General features: G+C 43.1%; 1 protein-coding gene across 1 annotated transcript in view; it reads left to right on the forward strand.

Moving 5' to 3' along the window:
• LOC124554141 (5'-AMP-activated protein kinase subunit gamma-1) overlaps positions 1-27,036 on the forward strand; it is a 619,663-nt gene that overhangs the window by 549,776 nt on the left and 42,851 nt on the right. Inside the window, exons 8-9 of the mRNA XM_047128206.1 lie at positions 21,363-21,515; positions 26,149-26,327. Coding sequence (XP_046984162.1) covers positions 21,363-21,515; positions 26,149-26,327 — 332 coding nt within the window. The remainder of the gene's footprint in view (positions 1-21,362; positions 21,516-26,148; positions 26,328-27,036) is intronic.

Genomic DNA, 27,036 nt, shown 5'->3' on the forward strand with positions numbered 1-27,036 from the left:
ACTTGCAAAAGTACTAGCGTACTGTCAAGTCGTTTTGCAGGACTATCACTGCAAAAATGTTCGCCAGGCTCTGTAATACTGTAAAGTGTCGTATCATACCGAAAACTACCAAAAATCGAGTGCTTCTGAACTGTGAGACCTATCGCAAAGAAGCAGAATGTAATATCACTTGCCCTTAAAAGTTAGGTAGCTGTTTTATTCCCGGTATCAAATGGATACTGTTAAAATGTCTGCGCAACATATATAAATAGTCCACGACACGTACGAAAAGAATCCGTCTGTACTAGGGATGTAGTGACATTCTAAATATACAGGGCGCTATACGGACAAACACAGGACGTCCCGAGATCACGTGACCAGGCCGGCAATGTATGTTGACAACACAAAATCTGTTCTGAGCATGTGAATGGTCACTCCAGAGATACTTACTCTATGTCTTCTAGACTATACAGTTCCACACAAAAATGCCCATATGCGAAATGATGGAAAACAAATTCTCGGAAATATCATTGCATGATTATTTTCAAATATTTATTTAAAATAGTAAATAATCGAATATTTCAGTCAAACCAACACCAAATTAAGCATAAACATCCATATTTTCATAATTTGCATAAAGGTAAAAAGTCAAATTTTGTCATTTTGGGCAGTACGACTCCCCTTAACAGAAGCAAGTCTTCCGGTCCGGACTCTATACCAATTCGGTTCCTTTCAGAGTATGTTGATGCAATAGCTACATACTTAACAATCATATACAACCTTTCACGCGACGAAAGATCCGTACCGAAAGACTGGAAAGTTGCACAGATCACACTAAAATTCAAGAAAGGTAGTAAGAGTAATCCACTAAATTACAGGCACATATCATTGAGGTCGATATGCAGCAGGATTTTGGAACGTATATTGCGTTCGAACATTATGAATTACCTCGAAGAAAACGGTCTATTAAGTCAGTCAACACGGATTTAGAAAACATCGTTCTTGTGAAATAGGACTAGCTCTTTATTCGCATGGAGTGTTCAATGCTATTAACAAAGGATATGAGATTGAGTCTGGATTTCCGGAAGGATTCTGACACTGTACCACACAAGCGGCTTGTAGTGAAATTGCGTGCGTGTGGAATATTATCTCAGTTACTTGACTAGATTCGTGATTTCCTGTGAGAGAGGTCACAGTTCGTAGTCATCGAGTAAAACAGAAGTGATATATGGTGTTGTGACTTGGCAAGACAGCCAAGCCACTATGACCGGTAGCGAAAGGCACACTTTCAAGCTCACGCAGGCTGGCGTGAGGTCTGGAACAGTTAAAGGAGTTGAGTCTAGTAAAAATAATACGTAGCTGCTGGAATACTTAACTTTAATCCATAATTGGTGAACATCGGTCTGACGGTACATGCATCACAAGATAAATAGCGAATGATGATGGCGTCTTGCTAGGTTGTAGCAAATGACGTAGCTGAAGGCTATGCTAACTATCGTCTCGGCAAATGAGAGCGTAATTTGTCAGTGAACCTTCGCTAGCAAAGTCGGCTGTACAACTGGGGCGAGTGCTAGGAAGTCTCTCTAGACCTGCCGTGTGGCGGCGCTCGGTCTGCAATCACTGACAGTGGCGACACGCGGGTCCGACGTATACTAACGGACCGCGGCCGATTTAAAGGCTGCCACCTAGCAAGTGTGGTGTCTGGCGGTCACACCACATATGGTGTTCCCCAAGGTAGTGTTATAGGCCCTATGCCGACTATATAAATGGTTTGGGAGACAATCTGAGCAGCTGTCTTCGGTTGTTTGCGGATGACACTGTCGTTTATCGACTAGTAAAGTCATCAGAAGATCAAAACAAATTGAAAAACGATTTAGAAAAGATATCTGAATGGTGCGAAAATTGGCAGTTGACCGTAAATAACGAAAAGTGTGGCGTCATCCACATGAGTGGTAAAAGGAATCCGTTGAACTTCGGTTACACAATAAATCAGTCAAATCTGAAGGCCGTAAATTTGACTAAATACCAAGGAATTATAACAACGAACAGCTTAAATTGGAAGGAACGCACAGCAAATGTTGCGTGGAAGGCTTTCCAAAGACTGCGTTTTAGTGGCAGGAAAGCTAGGAAATGTAACAGACCTACTTAGGAGACGGCCTACACTACGCTTATTCGTCCTCTGTTAGAATACTGCTGCGCGTTGTGAGTTCCTTACCAGATACGACTGATGGAGTACATCGAAAAAGTTTAGAGAAAAGCAGCACACACACACACACACACACACACACAAATGAAAAATATCAAAACACAACACAAACAAAAGACAGGTAAACACACAACAATAGTTGGCAACACTACACGCCGAAAACACACACATGTTGATTACAAAATGGAAAGTGAAAGTGATATATGCTATGTGACAAATTTGGCTGAAAGAACGCAAGAAAGTGGCCAGCTGGAGCATGGAAACTTAACGAACACATCTCCAGGACCACACGCATGAGTTAACAGCGCTGGAAATGGTAAGTAACGCCGAACGATAAGTTCACATTACGAAATTTGAGCTACAAAAGGCTGATTCTAACCTAAACAACGTCCGTCCCCGGCAGCTGAGTGATCACCGCGACAGAATGTCAATCCTAAGGGCCCGGGTTCGATTCCCGGCTGGGTCGGAGATTTTCTCCGCTCGCGACTGGGTGTCGTGTTGTGTTGTCCTAATCATCATCATTTCATCCCCATCGACACGCAGGTCGCCGAAGTGGCGTCACATTGAAAGACCTGCACCAGGCGAACGGTCTACCCGACGGGAGGCCCTAGCCACACGGCATTTATTTATTCACCTAAAAAAAAGTGAAAAACACAACAAAATGTAATGTAGCAGCATTATATGCACATAATACGTTTATTGTTAAAAAGAAGCATGTACGAGTGTTCTAGGCCATTGATGATGCTTCCCAAATAAAAGAAGCGAAACGCGGATGGCAGTAAACAAGCTGCCTTCCATTAGTTGCCTAGACGGTACATACCTCCACGTCCACAAGTGTTAAATATACACAGGGTGAGTCACCTAACGTTACCGCTCCATATATTTCGCAAATCACATCAAATACTGACGAACCGATTCCACAGACCGAACGTGAGGAGAGGGGCTAGTGTAATTATTTAATACAAACCATAAAAAAGTGCACGGAAGTATGTTTTTTAACACAAACCTACGTTTTCTTAAATGGAACCATGTTAGTTTTGTTAGCACATCTGAACACATAAACAAATACGTAATCAGAGCCGTTTGTTGCATTGTAAAATGTTAATTACATCCGGAGATATTGTAAGCTAAAGTTGACGCTTGAAACCACCTACGTTCAGTTGCGTGTTGTAACAAACACGGGCCACGGTCGGCGAGCAGCATCTGCAGGGAAATACGTTACTGGTTCGTGGACAATCCTCGCTGGCTCAGACAGGTAGAGCGACAGCGACCGTGGACTGTAAATGTATGGTGCGGAATCATTGGCGACCACCTCTTTGGTCCTCACTTCATTGCAGGGGCCCAAATAGCTGCAACATACATCGCGTTTCTGCAGAATGATCCGACAACGTTGCTCGAAAATGTCCCACTGGAAACGCGTCGACGTATTTCGTATCAGCATGATGGTGCACCTGCACATTCCGCAATTAACACTAGGCTGACCCTTGACAGGATGTTCGACGGGCGTTTCATAGGACGTGGAGGACGCATAAATTGGCCAGCCCGTTCTCCTGATCTTACACCTCTGGACTTCTTCCTGTGGGGTACGCTAAAGGAGAATGTGTACCGTGATCTGCCTACAACCCCAGAGGATATGAAATAACGTATTGTGGCAGCCTGCGGCGACATTACACCAGATGTACTGCGGCGTGTACGACATTCATTACGCCAGAGATTGCAGTTGTGTGCAGCAAATGATGGCCACCACATTGAACATCTATTTGCCTGACATGTCGGGACACACACTATTCCACTCCGTGATTGAAAACGGAAACCACGTGTGTACGTGTACCTCACCCCTCATGGTAATGTACATGTGCGTCAGTGAAAAAGACCAACAAAAAGGTGTTAGCATGTGGACGTAATGTGCTGTTCCAGTCTCTTCTGTACCTAAGGTCCATCACCGTTCCCTTTGGATCCCTACGTAATTCGGTGCTCTCCGATACACACGATCGAACAGCGGAGGAGTGGTACTCAAGCGTCAACTTTAGGTTACAATATCTCCGGATGTAATTAACATTTTACAATGCAACAAACGGCACTGATTACCTACTTGTTTATATGTTCAGATGTGTTACAAAACTAACGGAGTTCCATTTAAAAAAACGTAGGTTTGTGTTAAAAAACATACTTCCGTGCATTTTTGTATGGTTTGTATTAAACAATTACACTAGACCCTCTCCTCACGTTCGGTCTGTGGAATCGATTCGTCAGTATTTGATGTGGTTTACGAAATATATCCAGCGGTAATGTTAAGTGAGTCACCCTGTATATACAGGGTGATTCAAAAAGAATACCACAACTTTAAAAATCTGTATTTAATGAAAGAAACATAATATAGCCTTCTGTTATACATCATTACAAAGAGTATTTAAAAAGGTTTTTTTTTCAGTCAAAAACAAGTTCAGAGATGTTCAATATGGCTCCCTCCAGACACACGAGCAATATCAACCCGATACTCCAACTCGTTCCACACTCTCTGTAGCATATCAGGCATAACAGTTTGGATAGCTGCTGTTGTTTCAAATCATCAATGGTGGCTGGGAGAGGTGGCCGAAACACCATATCCTTAACAAACCCCCATAAGAAAAAATCGCAGGGGGTAAGATGAGGGCTTCTTGGAGGCCAGTGATGAAGTGCTCTGTCACGGGCTGCCTGGCGGCCGATCCATCGCCTTGGGTAGTTGACGTTCAGGTAGTTACGGACAGATAAGTGCCAATGTGGTGGCGCTCCATCCTGCTGAAATGTGAATTGTTGTACTTCTTGTTCGAGCTGAGGGAACAGCCAATTCTCTAACATCTCCAGATACTGTAGGCCAGTTACAGTAGCACCTTCGAAGAAAAAGGGACGAAAAACTTTATTGGCCTAGTCAACAGCGCCTCAAGCGAACAAATGTACAACTAAATGCAACTTTATAGCTCCCTTACTTCGCTGACAGATAGTGCTTAGCTCTGCCTTTTGTCGTTGCAGAGTTTTAAATTCCTAAAGTTGTGGTATTCTTTTTGAATCACCCTGTATAATCTAAGGAACTTAACAGTGAGAGTGTCAATTTCATGTGAAGGGCGGTACAAAATTTCATTGCCGTATTTTCAAAACTGTGGATTTGGTGCAACTCACAGTTTGAACTACCGTTTCATCAGAGAAGCCCCTGCAACACACGCGCTTGCAGAGTTATTAATGGGGTTGCAGGAGAAGAGTGGCCAGGCAGAGGGAGGTAGCGAATACTTGGCAAGCGACCGCCATGAGTGTTCCGGGCATTACCGGCTGTCCACGTCCCCACCCACGCAGCGGCTGCCTGCTCTATTTAAACACAACTGCCGCGGCCCGGCGCTTGTGCCTTAGGCTCACCGTATCGAACCGATAGTATACAAAGAAAACGAGCGATATCTTTGGGTAATGCTCTGAAAAAAGAAAAAAAAGGTTCAAATGGCTCTAAGCACTATGGGACGTAACATCTGAGGTCATCAGTCCCCTAGAACTTAGAACTAGTACCTAACTAACCTAATGACATCAGACACATTCATGCCCGAGGCACGATTCGAACCTGCGACTGTAGCAGCAGTGCGGCATCGGACTGAAGCGTAGAACCGCTCGGCCACAGCGGCCGGCCGTAATGCTCTGATCCTTTTATCAAACACTAGAGAAGACGGGAAATTACCCCTACCACACGCCGCCGCTCCCCCCCCCCCCCCCCCCTTGACCATGATTCTCTACAGCATCGAACTCCAGTATGTGTTATAGATAAATTCTAAGACAAAGAATAGACGTACTACGAACGAATTACCTCAGTGCGACGGAAACCGGTAGATGCTATGCAGGGTGATTCACGGAGATATGCAAACATTTTAACTTTTTATTCTACAAGTAAAAATTAAGAAAAAAGTTCGTTTAAACTGAGGTCCGCAGATGTTTAGTTATGGAGTTCACGGCTAATAAAAGATTTTGCCTGAAATTTAGCAACTTCGCTAATACGAAGCCATCGCAAAACTGTAAGAGGTTAAAGTAAACCGCGGTATCCCTTTACTTTATTGTTCCTGCTCTGGTGAATATAATAAAACATGTCCCAGACGTGTGTCTGCAGTTGTTTTCGAGAACATCGAGAGAACCAAAGATTATTATACAAGTAAATTTGTTTACTTCTCATTAAGAATGTAGAAACGTTTATGTCATTATTGGTAACCGTTAGTGAGTTGTTTCATCCGTTTCCTAACCTTGAAACTAGCTAGTTTTTTTGTATTGTTCAGTGAAAAAACCTAACAGTGTATTTAAGTGAAACCACGTAGTAACTGTTGTAGTTCGTAGATTAATTAAGAAATAGGGATGCCTTTCTAATTTACGACAGAGGACTACGCCGGCATGGTGTTTATCTATGGCAAATTTGATAGTAATACGACGGCTGCAGTTAACGTGTGTCGCGTACGTTACCGAATCGGATTCCAAATGCACGAACCATTAGCCCTGTATTCCGAATGTTGTGGGAGACAGTTTCTCTGCCTAGCGTTTCATCCTATAAACATTTATACAGCCGATATTGAGACTCATTTTAATTTTTCTGACAAGCTAATTTTTCTCTTGAGCCATATGCCGTAAAGCGGTGTAATTGTTTAGGTATCTTGAGTGGTACATATCGATACTTTATGCAAAATGTGTAGCGATTTGAGTTAACAGTAAGGAAACAATAAATTGAAACGCCGTGTCAGATGTTAAAGTTTTACATCATTAATAGAGAAACTGTAGTGAGCGACAAAATTTCTTCGTTTCATTTATTTGGGGGGGGGGGGGGGGGGTGTATCAGCGAGAGAAAATATCGGCTAGGTTTGAAATTATTTGTAATGTTCGTTGGCAGTTCCCAAATTCTCAAATAAAAAATTAATATAGCATGGGTGATCTGCGCCCCGCGAATTACAGTGCGTCAACGCGTGCTACAGTATACGGGGGTACCACAGAAGGAGTACTCAGTACGCATGGATGTTAGCAAGAAACTTTGTATGGGCATATCCCCTACCCACAATGGTTTCCGAGATAGAAAAAAAAACATTTAATGTGCATTGTTGTTTCCTGTGTTGTCAGGTTTAGATTTGTACAACAGTTGCTAAACATTTGTTGTGTTGTGGTCTTCAGTCCTGAGACTGGTTTGATGCAGCTGTCCATGCTACTCTATCCTGTGCAAGCTTCTTCATCTCCCAGTACCTACTGCAGCCTACATCCTTCTGAATCTGCTTAGTGTATTCATCTCTTGGTCTCCCCTCTATGATTTTTACCCTCCACGCTGCCCTCCAATACTAAATTGGTGATCCCTTGATGCCTCAAAACATGTCCTACCAACCGATCCCTTCTTCTAGTCAAGTTGTGCCACAAACTTCTCTTCTCCCCAATCCTATTCAATACCTCCTCATTAGTTACGTGATCCACCCACCTTATCTTCAGCATTCTTCTGTAGCACCACCTTTCGAAAGCTTCTATTCTCTTCTTGTTCAAACTAGTTATCGTCCATGTTTCACTTCCATACATGGCTACACTCCATACAAATACTATCAGAAACGACTTCCTGACGCTTAAATCTACACTCGATGTTAACAAATTTCTCTTATTCAGAAACGATTTCCTTGCCATTGCCAATCTACATTTTATATCCTCTCTACTTCGACCATCATCAGTTATTTTACTCCCTAAATAGCAAAACTCCTTTACTACTTTAAGTGTCTCATTTCCTAATCTAATTCCCTCAGCATCACCCGATTTAATTTGACTACATTCCATTATCCTCGTTTTGCTTTTGTTGATGTTCATCTTATATCCTCCTTTCAAGACACTGTCCATTCCATTCAACTGCTCTTCCACGTCCTTTGCTGTCTCTGACAGAATTACAATGTCATCGGCAAACCTCAAAGTTTTTACTTCTTCTCTATGAATTTTAATACCTACTCCGAATTTTTCTTTTGTTTCCTTTACTGCTTGCTCAATATACAGATTGAATAACATCGGGCCGGCCGAAGTGGCCGTGCGGTTAAAGGCGCTGCAGTCTGGAACCGCAAGACCGCTACGGTCGCAGGTTCGAATCCTGCCTCGGGCATGGATGTTTGTGATGTCCTTAGGTTAGTTAGGTTTAACTAGTTCTAAGTTCTAGGGGACTAATGACCTCAGCAGTTGAGTCCCATAGTGCTCAGAGCCATTTGAACCATTTGAATAACATCGGGGAGAGGCTACAACCCTGTCTCACTCCCTTCCCAACCACTGCTTCCCTTTCATGCCCCTCGACTCTTACAACTGCCATCTGGTTACTGTACAAATTGTAAATAGCCTTTCGCTCCCTGCATTTGAAAGAATTAGAAAGAGAGTATTCCAGTTAACATTGTCAAAAGCTTTCTCTAAGTCTACAAATGCTAGAAACGTAGGTTTGCCTTTTCTTAATCTTTCTTCTAAGATAAGTCGTAAGGTTAGTATTGCCTCACGTGTTCCAACATTTCTACGGAATCCAAACTGATCTTCCCCGAGGTCCGCTTCTACCAGTTTTTCCATTCGTCTGTAAAGAATTCGCGTTAGTATTTTGCAGCTGCGACTTATTAAACTGATAGTTCGTTAATTTTCACATCTGTCAACACCTGCTTTCTTTGGGATTGGAATTATTACATTCTTCTTGAAGTCTGAGGGTATTTCGCCTGTCTCAGACATCTTGCTCACCAGATGGTAGAGTTTTGTCAGGACTGGCTCTCCCAAGGCCATCAGTAGTTCTAATGGAATGTTGTCTACTCCCAGGGCCTTGTTTCGACTCAGGTCTTTCAGTGGTCGGTCAAACTCTTCACGCAGTATCTTATCTCCCATTTCGTCTTCGTCTACATCCTCTTCCATTTCCATAATGTTGTCGTCAAGTACATCGCCCTTGTATAAACCCTCTATATACTCCTTCCACCTTTCTGCTTTCCCTTCTTTGCTTAGAACTGGGTTTCCATCTGAGCTCTTGATATTCATACAAGTGGTTCTCTTCGCTCCAAAGGTCACTCTAATATTCCTGTAGGCAGTATCTATCTTACCCCTAGTGAGACAAGCCTCTACATCCTTACATTTGTCCTCTAGCCATCCCTGCTTAGCCATTTTGCACTTCCTGTCGATCTCATTTTTGAGACGTTTGTATTCCTTTTTGCCTGCTTCATGCACTGTATTTTTATATTTTCTCCTTTCATCAATTAAATCCAATATTTCTTCTGTTACCCAAGGATTTCTATTAGCCCTCGCCTTTTGACCTACTTGATCGTCTGCTGCCTTTACTACTTCATCCCTCAGAGCTACCCATTCTTCTTCTACTGTATTTCTTTCCTCCAGTCCTGTCAATTGTTCCCTTATGCTCTCCCTTATGCTAAACATTACTAAATTCATTTTACAAAGAACTGTATCAATAGAAAAATAGATATTTTTAGCATATTCACCTGTGAGTATTATCGTGCACGTCACATTATAGCTATTGTCAATTCGCGGTAAATGTTCGAAGAAAAAGCTGAAAGGCGGAGGGAGTATGTAGCGGGACTATACGACGGAAATGGACTTCAAGACAATCACACAAAAGGGAAGAGAACGTAGATAGCGATAAGAGATATGGGCCCTGGGAGCACACGACATTCCGGCAGAAGTTCTGGCAGCCTTTGGAAAGCCAGCCATGACAAAAATATCCCTCTGGTGGGCAAGATGTATGAGACAACGAAACAAACATGTCAAATTTAAACAGACGCAAAGTCCCCAAAATTGGTCATCTTTTACAGAAGCTCGAAATTTAGCGCGGACGTAAATGCGAGATGCTTATAACAGTTTCCACAATGAAACTTTGTCTCGAAACCTGGCAGAAAATCCAGTGAGATTCTGGTCGTATGTGAAGTATGCTAGCGACAACAAACAATCCATGCCTTCTCTGCGCGATAGCAGTGGAGATACTATCGAAGACAGTGCTGCCAAAGCAGAGTTACTGAACACAGCCACAGCCTTCCGAAATACTCCAGAATTGGAATCGAGAACAGCTGCCAACATGAGTAACGTAGAAGTAAATATCCTCGGAGTAGTGAAGCAACTTAAATAACTTAATAAAAGCATGTCTTCTGGTCCAGACTGTATACCAATTAGGTTGCTTTCGGAGTTTGCTGATGCATTAGCTCCATACTTAATAATCATATACAGCCATTCGCTCGACGAAAGATCCGTACCCAAAGACTGGAAAGTTGCACAGGTCACACAAATATTCAAGGAAGGTAGCAGGAGTAACCCACTAAATCTCAGGCCCACATCATTAACGTCGATATGCAGCAGCATTTTAGAACATACATTGTTTTCTAGCATTATGAATTACCTCGAAGGAAACGGTCTATTGACGCACAGCCAATATGGGTTTAGAAAACATCGTCCCTGTGAAACACAAATAGCTCTTTACTGACATGAAGTGTTGTGCGAATTTAAGTACAGGGAGAACAAAAGTGTTGCAAGGATATTGGAATGTAGTCGGATTAAATCAGGTCATGCTGGGGGACTTGGGTTAGGAAACGTGACACTTTGAGTAGTAGTTGAGTTTTGCTATTTAGGCAACAAAAATAACTGTTGATGGCTTAAGTAGAGGGGATAGAAAATGCAGAATGGTAATGGAAAGAGATATAGGACGCTAGTCCGACCTATTCTTGAGTACTTGTAGTGTGTTTGGGATATGCACCAGGTGGGATTGATGGAAGACACCGAAGCACTTACGACGCGAGCGCCTAGATTTGTTACCGTTAGGTTAGATCAGCATGCAAGTGTTACGAAGATGCTTCGGTGCGTTAAATTGGTATCCCTGGAGGGAAGAAGACAATTTCGAAGAGCGTTACTGAGAAAGTTCAGAGACCCGGCATTTGAAGTAAGGACCACGAATATAAGATACGAGAAATTAGCGCTCATAAGGAGGTACATAACTTTTTCCCTCGCCTTACCATAGTGGAGCAGGAAAGTAAACGAATAGTTGTGTTACAGGGTACCCTCCGCCACGCGCCGTACGGAGGTTTGTGGAACGTGTAGATGTAGATATTTTAGTGTCAGGAAGTCTTTTCTAAAGGTATTTGTATGGAGTGTTGCCATATGTGGAAATGAAGTATGAATGATTGATAAACTGGAAGAGAAGAGAATAGAAGCTTTTCAAATGTGGTGGTATAGGAAAATGCTGGATATGAGATGAGTAGATCACGTAATTAATGAGGTGGTACTGTATAGAATTGGGGGACAAGAAATTTGTGGCACAGCTTGACTAGAACAAGGGATTGGTTGATAGAACACAGTTTGAGACATCAAGGGCTTGCCCATTTATACTACTGGCCATTTAAATTGCCACACCAAGAAGAAGTGCAGATGATAAACAGGTATTCATTGGACACATATATTATACTAAAACTGACACGTGATTACATTTTCACGCAATTTGGGTGCATGGATCCTGAGAAATCAGTACCCAGAATAACCACCTCTGACCGTAACAACTGCCTCAATACGCCTGGGCATTGAGTCAAACAGAGCTCGCGTGGCGTGTACAGGTACAGCTGCCCGTGTAGCTTCAACACGATACCACAGTTCATCAAGAGTAGTGACTGGCGTATTGTGACGAGCCAGTTGCTCGGCCACCATTGACCAGACGTTTTCAGTTGGTGAGAGATCTGGAGAATGTGCTGGCCAGGGCAGCAGTCGAACATTTTCTGTATCCAGAAAGGCCCGTACAGGACCTACAACGTGCGGTCGTGCATTATCCTGCTGAAATGTAGGGTTTCGCAGGCATCGAATGAAGGGTAGAGTCACGGGTCGTAACACATCTGAAATGTAACGTCCACTGTTCAAAGTGCCGTCAATGCGAACAAGTGGTGATCGAGACGTGTAACCAATGGCACCCCATACCATCACGCCGGGTGATACGCCAGTATGGCGATGACGAATACACGCTTCCAAGTGTGCGTTCGCCGCGATCTCGCCAAACACCTATTCGACCATCGTGATGCTGTAAACAGAACCTGGATTCATTCGAAGAAATGGCGTTTTGCCATTCGTGCACTCAGGTTCGTCGCAGAGTACACCATCGCAGGCGCTCCTGTCTGTGATGCAGCGTCAAGGGTAACCGCAGCCACGGTCTCCGAGCTGATAGTCCGTGTTGCTGCAAACGTCATCGAACTGTTCGTGCAGATGGTTGTTGTTTTGCAAACAACCCCATCTGTTGACTCAGGGATCGAGACGTGGCTGCACGATCCGTTACAGCCATGCGGATTAGATGCCTGTCATCTCGACTGCTAGTGATACGAGGCCCTTGGGATGCAGCACGGCGTTCCGTATTACCCTCCTGAACCCACCGATTCCATATTCTGCCAACAGTTATTGGATCTCACCGACGCGAGCAGCAATGTCGCGATACGATAAACCGCAATCGAGACGTGGCTACAATCCGACCTTTACCGAAGTCGGAAACGTGATGGTACGCATTTCTCCTCCTTACACTAGGCATCACAACAACGTTTCACCAGGGAACGCCGTTCAACTGCTGTTTCTGTATGAGAAATCGGTTGGAAACTTTCCTCATGTGAGCACGTTGTAGGTGTCGCCACCGGCGCCAACCTTGTGTGAATGCCCTGAAAAGCTAATCATCTGCATATCACAGCATCTTTTTCCTGTCGGTTAAATTTCGCGTCTGTAGCACGTCATCTTCGTGGTGTAGCAATTTTAATGTCTATTAGTGTAGTATGGGAAGTGATGTGTGGAGGATAAAAATCGTAGAGGGAGACCAAGAGATGGATACAGTAAGCAGATTCAGAAGGATGTAGGATGTAGTAGTTATTCAGAGATCAAGTGGCTTACACAGGAAGAGTAGCATGGAGAGCTGCATGAAACCAGTCTTCGGATCAAGACAGCAACAACAATAATAATAGATATTATTATTATTATTATAAATTTCGTGGTACCTCGCAAACCTCAGCAACCAAGCAATATCACATAGTACTCTGTTTCTCGGAAATGAGACTGATACATAAGTAAAATATCCCTATTTCTGGGTATTGAAAAGATTCCACCTGGTTCGTAACGTATCCTCTGTTATGATTCTTTCTTCTTTATTTTTAATCAAAACGGTAACACAGCGACTTAAACCTTTCTTTCGTCAGGAACTGCTTTAGAGAGGGTCCACCGACTAGCGTGGCGAAGTTCTTCGAAATGTGCGTGTCTGAGGTTGCGGCGTCCATTACTGGGTGTGGCTGTGTACACTGACTTAGTTCGTGGTTTAAAATTAAGACTCACGGATTTGTTTTTGCCTGCCGCTGCTTTCGTAGTTTTGTAGAAACCTGCGCCGTTAGCTGCTCTGCGAACCGCTGCCCACTGTTCTCTTCGCGGACGGCCATTAGTCTGAGCGAAGAAGCGGCGCACTCGTGTTTGTTTTCTCTGGGCAGGGCTGCCAATCTCCCGGCAGAGGCCGCGAACAAGGTCACACACACACACACACACACACACACACACACACACACAGTCTCGCTGCCCGTGTTGACTCTTCTGACACTCGATATATCTGAACGTGTCAACTTTTCCCTGGCCATTAGCTTTGCGCCTGACAAGAGGAAAGAGACGAAAAAAGAAAACAGTCTCAACTTCAAAAAATGGTTCAAATGGCTCTGAGCACTATGGGACTCAACTGCTGAGGTCATTAGTCCCCTATAACTTAGAACTAGTTAAACCTAACTAACCTAAGGACATCACACACATCCATGCCCGAGGCAGGATTCGAACCTGCGACCGTAGCGGTCTTGCGGTTCCAGACTGCAGCGCCTTTAACCGCACGGCCACTTCGGCCGGCTGTCTCAACTTCAGAGGCTAGGTAGGCTGCAGTTAAAACGATCGTCGGATAATCATCTAAATTCTCCCTACCAAATTTAAATTTATCTGTTCACTTGGCAACAGTTGAATATGAAGGATCAGAGTCCCACAGTGTATTCTGGAAATCCGCACGAATGTTCTTCGCTTTCATACTTTTCTTTACGGAGTACCTAATCACTCCTCGAATCTCGATTTTTTTTTTTCCATCTTGGCAAATCACTGCGCGGGAACAACAACACAACCACGTCACCGCCACAGCTCGCTTCCAAGAGCACCGACGTGGTACGTGTTTACAGGCAACACTCCGATGAATATCACTAGCGCTAACCTCTCGTTGTTATTCTGACAAGGGAACCTCCCCATCGCACCCCCCTCAGATTTAGTTATAAGTTGGCACAGTGGATAGGCCTTGAAAAACTAAACACAGATCAATTGAGAAAACACGAAGTTGTGTGGAACTATGAAAAAATAAGCAAAATATACAAACTGAGTAGTCCACGGGCAAGATATGCAACATCTAGGACATTGTGAACTCACAAGCGCCGTGGTCTCGTGGTAGCGTGAGCAGCTGCGAAACGAGAGGTCCTTGGTTCAAATCTCCCATCGAGTGAAAAGTTTAATTTTTTATTTTCAGTTTATGTGACAAACTCTTATGTTTTCAATTTTTTTTTGGAAGTGATTATCACATCCACAAGAAATCCTAAATCGGGCAATGTAGAAGAATCGTTTTACCCATTCGCCAAGTGTACAAGTTAAGTGGGTCGACAACATATTCCTGTCATGTGACGCACATGCCGTCACCAGTGTCGTACAGAATATATCAGACGTGTTTTCCTGTGGAGGAATCGGTTGACCTATGACCTTGCGATCAAATGTTTTCGGTTCCCATTGGAGAGGCACGTCCTTTCGTCTACTAATCGCACGGTTTTGCGGTGCGGTCGCAAAACACAGACACTAAACTTATTACAGTGAACAGAGACGTCAATGAACGAACGGACAGATCATAACTTTGCGAAAATAAAAAACTAAACTTTTCACTCGAGGGAAGACTTGAAACAAGGACCTCTCGTTCTGCAGCTGCTCACGCTACCACGGGACCACGGCGCTCCTGAGCTTACACTATCCTTGATGTTGCCTATCTTGCCCCATGGACTACTCAGTTTGTATATTTTGCTTATTTTTTCATAGTTCCACACAACTTCTTCCTGTTTTCTCGATTGATCTGTGTTCAGTTTTTCAAGGCCTATCCACTGTGCCAACTTATAACTAAATCTGAGGGGGGTGCGATGGGGAGGTTCATTTGCGAGAACTTTTCAAACTACTCTCGTACTTCGGACAGAAGGTCGCGTAGTTGCATCTACCTTGATTATCGTAGTATGAACTAGCCACTGTTTTTCAGGAAGAATGGTATACGATTCCCTTGAAAACAGCACAGGGTCTGTATTTATCAGTTCCGAGACGATTGGAAGCTGTTTTGAAGAACGTTAGTGACGAAATACACAAGACGTCTTTACACCTAAGTATAGTATTTCAAGGTACGTATCGGAACACTATCGTCGAAATTCATGCTCGTAGAATCGTACAGGGTGTATCAAAAAGAATCATCCGATTTGGCACGTCTATATTTCTGAAACTAATAAACGTATGTACTGAATTTCGTCAGAATATTTAGCACTGAAGGATGTGCAGATGATGTCTTGAAAGATCCAGGATGATGAGCTGAAATTGGTGTGCAAATTTAAATACCTGGGGTCGTACGTACAGAGGGACAGAGGACTGGAAAGGGAGATACAACACCGAATAAATTGCGGTTGGAACAACTGGAGGAAAATGAGTGCAGTATTGTGCGACAAGAAGGTGAGCATTTGGTTGAAAGGGAAAGTGTACAAGTCGGTGGTAAGGCCTGCTATGATATACGGGGCAGAGACGTGGTCAATCACAGTAGCCCAGGAAAGGAAGTGGCGGAAATGAGGATACTGTGGGGTAACAAGGAAGGACAGGATTAGAAATGAATTTGTTAGAGGAGCTGTGAAAGTGGGACCCATGGGGAAAAAGGTACAAGAGAGCAGGCTAAGGTGGTTCGGAAAGCGGAAGAGTATATCGGAAACAGAGTGGAAGATGAGGTGGAAGGATAAGATATCCGGGGACCTAAAGGAGAAAGGATGGAAGAAGGAAGAGGCAATGGATAGAGTACTGTGGAGGAGAAGGATGCAGAAGAGCAACGCCTACGTGACGTGGGACAAGGCGACGATGAAGGAGAAGAAAGAAGAATGAATTCTTTTTTTTTATGAACGGGAATCTCAAAAAGTTTCTTTCATACCGTCTCATTGGTGTTCAGTATGCCCCCCTAGAGATGCACGTGAGTGCGGTATTGAGATTGTTCCCAGACTGCATCGAGCGTGTCTTGAATTACAGCTTCCACAGCTGCTGTTATGCGATGTCTCAGGTCATTCTTTGTTGTTGGTAACGAAGGCACACAAACAGAGTCTTTTATAAACCCCCCACAACAAATAATCACATTGTCAGGTCCGATGACCTTGGAGGCCAGTAATGCAAGGCTGAATCATTTGGTCCATTGCGACCGATCCACTGTTCAGTAATCCTTTGATTTAAAAATTCCCTCCCTTCCAAATGGCAGTGTGGCGGTGTCCCATGTGAAACTTCAGAGTTTGGTTTTTCCAATAGTACGTTGCTCACGCACATTGTAAGTAGGCTGTTTAGGTTTTTATGTTGGTAACGCCACGTAGCACTCTGTATGAAAATCACTGGCTGTGCTGTGTGTAGTCTGTGGCTAGTTTGCATTGTTGTCTGCCATTGTAGTGTTGGGCAGCTGGATGTGAACAGCGCATAGCGTTGTGCAGTTGGAGGTGAGCCGCCAGCAGTGGTGGATGTTGGGAGAGAGATGGTGGAGTTTTGAGAGCGGACGATCTGGACGTGAGTCCATCAGAGAGAGTAAATTTTTAAGACTCGATGTCATGAACTGAGATATATATTTTATGACTTTTGAACACTATTAAGGTAAATACATTGTTTGTTCTGTATCAAAATCTTTCATTTGCTAAGTATATGCCTATCAGTAGTTGGTGACTTCAGTGGTTTGAATCTTTTATTTAGCTGGCAGTGTTGGCGCTCGCTGTATTGCAGTAGTTCGAGTAACGAAGATTTTTGTGAGGTAAGTGATTCATGAAAGGTATAGGTTATTGTTAGTCAGGGCCATTCTTTTGTAGGGATTATTCATGGTCAGATTGCGTTGCACTTAAAATATTGTGTCAGTTTAGTGTTGATCAGAATAAGGAAAGAGAGAAATGTCTGAGTACGTTCAGTTTAGCTCAGCTGTTTGTAAATCAAATATCGTAAGAGGTTTCATATATGTGAAACGTCACCTTTGGACAATTATGAATTACTGTGCTGGTAAACCTCTTACGATATTTGATTTTCAAACAGATGAGCAAAACTGAACGTACTCGGACATTTCTCTCTCTACTTATTCTGATCATCACTAAACTGACGCACAATATTTTTAGCGCAGCGCAACCTGACTCTCAATAATCCCTACAAAAGAATGGCCCTGAGTAACAATAACCTATACCTTTCACAAATCACTTACCTCACAAAAATCTTCGTTACTCGAACTACTGCAATACAGCGAGCGCCAATACTGCCAGCTAAATAAAAGATTCAAACTACTGAAGGCACTAACTACTGATAGGCATAGTTAGCAAATGAAAGATTTTGATATCAGTTGATGACATCCAGTCTTACAAATTTACTCTTTCTGATGGACACACGTCCAGATCGTCCGCTCTCAAGATTCTGCCATCTCTCTCCCCACACCGCTCACCTCCAACTGCGCAACGCTACGCGCTGTTCGCATCCAGCTGCCCATTTGTTGTGGGTACCTTCCCACTCTGGTATCCTCTATAATGATGAAGTTGATGCATTAGCCAAACAAGCGGCAACCTTAGGCACCGTCCTGGATCTGCAGCTTCCTTATACAGACTACTTACGTGAAGTCGAGGATCACGCAAGAAGACAATGGCAGGAAATGTGGAACGTTTCTCAACAGACAAGAGGCGGTTATTATGCTGTGCTACAACCTCGGATTCCTTCACAGCCGTGGTTCATGAGGACACATCTGGACCGATCCACGATTTCTACCATCGTAAGACTCCGCTTCAATCGTGCCTCTTTCCCGCAACATCTACATCGGATCAACGTTTACAGTTCACCAGCATGTGAGTGTGATCCTGAGTCGGAAGCTGATGTCAACCTCAATCTTATTTATGTGCCCCAAATTTGACCGTTGAACGGTTGGTCTTTCTGAAGACATTGCTGACAAGGGAACCTCCACATCGCACCCCTCTCAGATTTAGTTATAAGTTGGCACAGTGGATAGGCCTTGAAAAACTGAACACAGATCAATCGAGAAAACAGGAAGACGTTGTGTGGAAGTATGAAAAAAATAAGCAAAATATACAAACTGAGTGGTCCATGCACAAGATAGGCAACATCAAGGAGAATGTGAGTTGAGAAGCGGCGTGGTCCCGTGGTTAGCGTGAGCAGCTGTGGTACGAGAGGTCCTTAGTTCAAGCCTTCCCTCGATTGAAAAGTTGATTTTTTTATTTTCAGATAATTATTATCTGTCCGTCCGTCCGTCCGATGCGAGGTAACTGCGTCTTGTATGGGGACGTTGTATGAAAACGTTAAAAACGTATGTTTTGACAGAGCACAGGGAAAACTGTGCGACTGTGAAACTGTTGCATTCATTTGTTGCAGTTAATATGTGACAAACTATTATGTTTTCATCACATTTTTTGGGAGTGATTATCACATCCACAAGGAAACCTAAATCGGGCAAGGTAGAAGAATCTTTTTACCCATTCACCAGGTGTACAAGTTAGGTGGGTCGACAACATATTCCTGTCATGTGACGCACATGCCGTCACCAGTGTCGTATAGAATATATCAGACGTGTTTTCCTGTGGAGGAATCGGTTGACCTGTGACCTTGCCATCAAATGTTTTCGGCTCCCATTGGAGAGGCACGTCCTTTCGTCTACTAATCGCACGGTTTTGCGGTGCGGTCGCAAAACACAGACACTAAACTTATTACACTGAACAGAGATGTCAATGAACGAACGGACAGATCATAACTTTGCAAAAATAAAGAAGGTAAATTTTTCACTCGAGGGAAGACTTGAACCAAGGACCTCTCGTTCCGCAGCTGCTCACGCTAACCACAGGACCACGACGCTCCTGAGCTCACATTATCCTTGATGTTGCCTGTCTTGCGCATGGACTACTCAGTTTGTGTATTTTGCTTATTTTTTTCATAGTTCCACTCAATTTCTTCGTGTTTTCTCACTTGACCCATGTTCAGTTTTTCAAGGCCTATCCACTGTGCCAACTTATAACTAAATGGGGGGGGGGGGGGAGGGGGGTGCGATGGGGAGGCTCCCTTGTTAGAGCGACGTCATGCCGCTGTTGCAACACGGTTAATTGTACAGTCTTATTTCCTACATGGGGAAAGGATGTGTGTGTGATACACGCATGCGGAACAAACGTATCGGTTGTGGTTCGCAAACAGCCCCAAATCACACGACTAGAACCTGCGGGATTTTTAATTTTTTTGTGTGTGTTTGGGGGTGTGGGAAGCATATTTAAGTGCTTTGGTGTATTCCGGCTCGGGCGAGTGTTTATAAACTCACGGAAGGCATTGTGAATGACCGTCAGTGCATCCGGAATATGCCTTTGAATTTTGGACGTACGGGGGCTTTTATGAGCGGACATATTGACGCCTGCTTTCACATCTGCGGTGATGTGCAACACCTGTAAAGTGTTTCTCCTCGGATGTGTATCTGCAGTTTGGATCACCGGCAGTTCTGTCAGTAGATAGATGTTCATGTAGTGACTCGTAACACTTCATTTCGGGGAGATCTTCGGCTCCCGTTATTGCCGTTTTTTTTTTTTTTTTGTTTTGTGGTTTTAGGGCGCAAAACTTCTATGGTCATTAGCGCCCAAAGTTATTGCTGTTATTGACTTATTTCATTGTCATGTACTCGGCTCTTTTGTTGGTAACTGTACCAGTTAGTCGTCGTATGTAGTTCAATAGTCGGGTCTTGCATCACCAAAATTTGCAATGACCCTTATTGCATAAGTAGCTGAACTCAAACGTTTCAGCAGATCATCAATGTGTTTCTTCCAATTTAATCTCTCATCAATGGACATACCTAAAAATTTGGAATATTCTACCTTAGCTATATGCTTCTGATTAAGGTCTATATTTATTAATGGCCTCATACCATTCACTGTACGGAACTGTATGTACTGTGTCTTATCAAAATTCAATGAGAGTCCGTTTACAAGGAACCACTTAGTAATTTTCTGAAAGACAGTATTGACAATTTCATCAGTTAATTCTTGTTTGTCAGGTGTGATTACTATACTTGTATCATCAGCAAAGAGAACTAACTTTGCCTCTTCATGAATATAGAACGGCAAGTCATTAATATATAATAAGAACAACAAAGGACCCAAGACTGACCCTTGTGGAACCCCATTCTTGATAGTTCCCCAGTTTGAGGAATGTGCTGCTCTTTGCATGTTACGAGAACTACTTATTTCAACTTTCTGCACTCTTCCAGTTAGGTACGAATTAAACCATTTGTGCACTGTCCCACTCATGCCACAATACTTGAGCTTGTCTAGCAGAACATCTTCTTTGCTTTGTCTTACTTTGTTATGCTAATTATTGCTATTCTGATCAGATGAAGCGGCATCTGTAGGACATTTGTTGAACTTTTGTATTTTTTGTTCTAATGAAACCCTGTCATTCCAAGCATGTGTGTGAATTTGCACCTCTCTACCTACATTATTCCGTGATGTATTCAGTTTTCAAATTTATACTGACTTTTTGATCACCTGGTACACCAAACTTGGACGTTCGACAGATGAGCACCCTACGTATTTCACGAGACATCCTACAAAAATCTCGGCTGAGAATTAGCAAAAATTAATAAATCGCTGAAATCTGCAGCAGCTGTGTGTCACGTTTACTGGTTTCTTTCTCGGTTGCCGCCACGCGGGGTAGCCGCTCGGTCTCAGGCACCTTGCCACGGTTCGCGCGGCTCTCCCCGACGGAGGTTCGAGTCCTCCCTCGGACATGGGTGTGTTCGTCTTGTCCTTAGCATAAGTTAGCTTAAGTTAGATTGCGTAGTGTGTAAGCCTAGGGACCGATGACCTCAGCAGTTTGGTCCCACAGGAACCTCCACCACCAAAAAATGTCTGTGTTGCAGGCGTGCGCGCAGCCCCCCTGTGGGACAGCAAGCGGCAAGAGTTCGTGGGCATGCTGACCATCACAGACTTCATCAAGATCCTGCAGATGTACTACACGTCGCCCTCCGCCGCCATCGGCGAGCTCGAGGAGCATAAGCTGGACACCTGGAGGGGTGAGTTGGACAGTCCTACGCCCTGGGCGTTTATTCTTTATCTCCAAGTACCCGGTTAGCACACTGGACTCGCATTCGGGAGGACGACGGTTCAAACCCACGTCCGGCCACCCTGACTTGGGTTTTGCGTGATTTCCCTGAATCACTTCAGGCAAATGCCGGGATGGTCCCTTTGAAGGGGTATTTCCTTCCCCCCACACTTCCCTAATCCGAAGAAACGGATGACTTCGCTGTTTGGTCCAGTCCCCCAAACCAACCAACCAGCCAAAACCGAGTGGTTATAATTGAAGTACAGCTACTCACAGAGATCCAGTGCGGGCTTCGATTATCGTTCGGCAGCGAAACTCGGTAGATACTGTATTGCGTCTACATCTACATCCATACTCCGCAAGCCACCCAACGGTGTGTGGCGGAGGGCACTTTCGTGTTACTGTCATTACCTCCCTTTCCTGTTCCAGTCGCGTATAGTTCGCGGGAAGAAAGACTGCCGGAAAGCCTCCGTGCGCGCTCGAATCTCTCTAATTTTACATTCGTCATCTCCTCGGGAGGTATAAGTAGGGGGAAGCAATATATTCGATACCTCATCCAGAAACGCACCCTCTCGAAACCTGGACAGCAAGCTACACCGCGATGCAGAGCGCCTCTCTTGCAGAGTCTGCCACTCGAGTTTGCTAAACATCTCCCTAACGCTATCACGCTTACCAAATAACCCTGTGACGAAACGCGCCGCTCTTCTTTGGATCTTCTCTATCTCCTCCGTCAACCCGACCTGGTACGGATCCCACACTGATGAGCAATACTCAAGTATAGGTCGAACGAGTGTTTTGTAAGCCACCTCCTTTGTTGATGGACTAGATTTTCTAAGGACTCTCCCAATGAATCTCAACCTGACACCCGCCTTACCAACAATTAATTTTATATGATCATTCCAGTTCAAATCGTTCCGTACGCATACTCCCAGATATTTTACACAAGTAACTGCTACCAGTGTTTGTTCCGCTATCATATAATCATACAATAAAGGATCCTTCTTTCTATGTGTTCGCAATACATTACATTTATCTATGTTAAGGGTCAGCTGGTACTCCCTGCACCAAGTGCCTCTCCGCTGCAGATCTTCCTGCATTTCGCTGCAATTTTCTAATGCTGCAACTTCTCTGTGTACTACAGCATCATCGGCGAAAAGCCGCATGAACTTCCGACACTATCTACTAGGTCATTATATATATATAGTCTTCCTCAATTGTTTGACTTTTTCTGCTCACGTCCCAGTCCTAATTCATACATATGGGAACATTGCTGTACGTCTTTCTCGCATTCACAGCGCCAGATTTGCACCTGGTGGCCTAAATTGGAAATATTTTTTCCCCAGTGTAAACTGGTTTGTTTACACTGGGGAAAAAATATGCACAAACGACTAGGGACAGGAAAAAATCGTTGTATTCTAATGCCAAGTTCGGTGTTAACTTTTGTCAGTATAGTTTTTTGCCAAATTCATTCGTGTTGTTTTTTGCTAAATTCAGTGTAATTTTCACCAAATTCATCTTCTCCCTGTGCTGTCTCCTGGCGTATTTTTCTTGCGAATGTACTTGGAAAAAGGACTTAATATTTTTTCTGTAATTTGTGAAAACATTTTTTTCATGTGAAGAGAATCGAGTGAAAAGGACAAAGATTAAAGAAGACAAAGTATACATCGCTAATTTTCACTTGTTTGAGACGATGTACAATGTTGTACATCGTCTAGTAGCACCTCTGACCTAGGAATACGCACTCTTCCTACTTTCCATATTGAGAGGTCTGTAACAAGTGTAATAACTTTATTTATCTAAATTCTTTCAGAATTAAAAATGTTGTTTGTTACTATTGAAACTATATTTTATTTACAGAAGAATTGTGTCCTTTCCGGCAGTTTTTGAAATTTTTATTAGTTACAATCTTACCCAATTCTTGTCCGCCATTACGGTGGGTAAAACTATATTTGGTAATTACGGCCCTTGCAGCGAGATATTATTAGGCTAACTTGTTCAATTAAGATAACTTGTTCAATTTATGCATTTGTGGAAGTATTAAAGTATCTCCGCCATTACTTTCATTTTCTGGTGTAAATTTTGCCGTATTGGACAAAAATGTCTAGTATGTAATTTTTTTCACGTAGGCGCCATTATAGAGAAAGCTGTAACTAGGCCTAAATGTACTTCATGCAACGAAAATTAACAGTCCAGTGTGTTGCTAAGAACTATACATACATTCAAACCCCAAGGTTTCAACCCAAGAACAAAAACAGATATTATGTTCATACATTGTTTTTGCTTTGGTGTGCAATAACGAATCTGCACGATAACGTAACTCCAATAAAAGGAAATAATTATAATTAATTATTTGATGCATCGAAGTGTTGGGTGTAATAAGTCTGTGTTAACATTATTACAGTTTAAAAGATTGTAAGATGATCTGTGATAAAAATAATCAATCATCATCTGCTTAAGACAGTATCATTCAACATGCTACAATCACAAATTACACACTACGTCGTCCAAATTCAGTGTTTTTTTTTTTTTGTCAAATTCATTGCTTTTGCCGAATTTGGTGCTGTTTACCAAATCCAGGGTAATTTTTTACCAAATTCTGTGTTATTTTTTGACAGTCGCTGCTATTTTTATCCAAATTCAGTGTTTTTTGACGAATTCAGTTTACTTTTTCGTCAAATTCGTGAATTTTTTTCGTCAATGTCAGTGTTATTCTTTTCCTCAAATTCGTTGTTTCCTTTCGTCAAATTTTTTTGTCCGTTCGGTATTATTTATTTGCAAAATTCGATGTTACTTTTTTAAGAGTAATTTCTTGCGAAACTCAGCGGTTTTTGCCTGGCACGTTTTTTAGCGAAATTCAGTCCTATTTGTTTACCAAATTCGGTGTTGGTTTTTTAGCCAAATTCCGCGGTATTTATGCCACATTACGTATTGTAGTTTTAAATGTTTTTTATTCCAGTCTGATCACAATATCAATTCTTTAGACGATGACCGGTTTCAGTCCGTAAAGACCATCCTCAGATCTTTTTTACACCATGTAGTTTGCCAAATTTGGTATTTTTGGGCAGTGTCTGTATGGTTTTCACCCTCACATCAAAGATAGTTACGTAATAAATGAATGCCATTTTAAGATCAATCATAAACTTCAGCCTTGAGCAAATTAAACTGTCAGTTACGAATATTAGTGTCCTGCCGTTCTCAGGTTTACAACATTTTTATACGACAGAATTACAAATTTGGCAGTATCTCGTAATAAACCTCCGATCTGGCGTTATTGCACTAAAAAAAAAACCGTAATTTCGCTTTATTTTTCGCGCTTTGTTGTTTTCGCAAAGTCTGTGTCTACAAATGACCAACCGATAGCACCCAGCACGGAGCCGATGGCCTAGCTTAAGCCACCCAGAGCACAGCCTCACGTATTCCCTTAAACCACGATATAACAACACAAACCCAGTTAAACCAAATCCCTCACAGACACAAGTGTGCGTACTTTTCATTTGAGGAACAGGGAAGCTAGTCGAAAATTAAATACTATACAGTCCAGTGTCGAAATATGACACTGAGATACCCCAGAATTCCTAAGAGTGGCACTTGATAGACTTGCATGAACTGCAAGTTAAGTTTCCACCAAGGACAACCTTCAGTGGCAAACTGGCCAGACCACAGTCAACCTGAAATTATTTGTACTTCTGCAGTGGCAGTAAGCCATTGTGCAGCAGAGTATACATGTCATGTTTTACGTAATTCCACACACACCGAACAGCTGGACGTGGCTCTCAATGACAGCTGTATTGATAAATTGTTTCATCTGCATTTAGATGTAAAATAGAGAAATTAAGCTGCAGAATTGCAATGCCACAGAATGTTTTTTTCCTGAAATAAGAATTTCTCATATTACAAGAAAGTGAGCATGTGGTATCTCTATTGATAATATGAATGAACACACATTGTAGTACTGTAGTTAATGCGAGCAAAAACATTTTGAGTTCACAAATTGGTCTTACCACATTACCGTCTGGTAAACAAGTTCATTTTTCATTACATGTTTCAGCTTGTAGTTACAGAAACGGTATCATAAACAGTTTTGACTTCTTAGCAAGGCATCCACAGATGACCTGGGTATGTTTAAATAGTACCTTGTTGAAGTATAAGTGAACAGGCCAGGAGAACTGGTTGGAATGGGAGTCCCTGTCCACTGAATGTATCCAGTGTCCTAGACTGCTGGTTAGTTAGTACCAGGGTAAGGGTGCTAGACAAGGTTAGTTTTCACCTGAGGTGCTGCTCGGTGTCTTTAATCAGATATACGCTAAATGACATTGTGAGCACACCTAGGCTGTTCAGTTGTACTCTTGACGAGTTGCTGTGTAGAGTATTCAGATCGTCTCGTGACGAGACAATTGCAGTTTCTAAAAAAATGACAGCTTCTGTACGACTTCTGTACGACAAATCGTTACAACGGTCGTAACCTGACACACTCCTCCTCCAGTGCTGAAACTCGTACCTCAGCTTAGCTCTCTCGCATTAGCAGCCTGCGCACAGCTCTGCTGGTATTCCACAAGTGAAACGGGCAGTCACTGACAGCTGTTGGCGTTCTGTTTTTTCTGCAGAGGTGCTGAAGGACCAGGTGAAGCCGCTGGTGCACATCGGCCCGGACGAGTCCCTGTACGACGCCATCGCGACACTCATCCGCAACCGCATCCACAGGCTGCCCGTCATCGACCCGGCCACCGGCGACGTCCTCTACATACTCACCCACAAGCGCATTCTGCGCTTCCTCTACCTCTACGTGAGTAATGTCGAAACTAGAGTCGTACGGAGTGGTCGGTTGGTGTAGCTTCCACTACTGTCAAATCGGACAGGTTTCTGTTCGTGGTGCCTGTGTCTCTCGCAAACATATAATTGTTACGGCTTACACACACGTGTCGAGTGCGAGGATTTGTACCGAGTCGCACACGTGTGAATCGGCGTGTGTTTTTCTGTGTAACTAACCTGTTTCTACGGGTTATTACGTTAAGATTATTGGGAATGGAAATACTTATTGCTTGTGGAATTAATGTGAGAAGATTAGGGTTGCCACCGACTCTAACCATACAACTAATCAAAGGTTTGGCCGAGTCGGAAAATAAATTAATTTGATCACGGACCAAAAACTCATAGAAACGCATATGTTGTGATCTCGCTCATAGCGGATACAATGTAATTAATAGTATTGCCCGCGCACTGTTCACGACAATCAAACATTTAAAATAAAATAGAAAATGCATGAACACTGCATAAGATCAGCTCCCAGCAACACATCTGAAAATAAGACTTAATCTAAAGCACTTGTTTTAAAATAAAAAAGGAAACTAATGACTGGACCTGTGCGTAAGGAAATGCGTTGGATGTGCTAACGGGAAATCTATCAGATGGGTGGCTTAGGTGTTAAAACGTAACCTCGGAACATGAGAAAATTGTGGATAAAATCATTTATTCCTAAGACATTAAGGAAAAGC

This window comes from Schistocerca americana, chromosome 11 (assembly GCF_021461395.2).
Source record: "Schistocerca americana isolate TAMUIC-IGC-003095 chromosome 11, iqSchAmer2.1, whole genome shotgun sequence".
NCBI classification, from domain to species: Eukaryota; Metazoa; Arthropoda; class Insecta; order Orthoptera; family Acrididae; genus Schistocerca; species Schistocerca americana.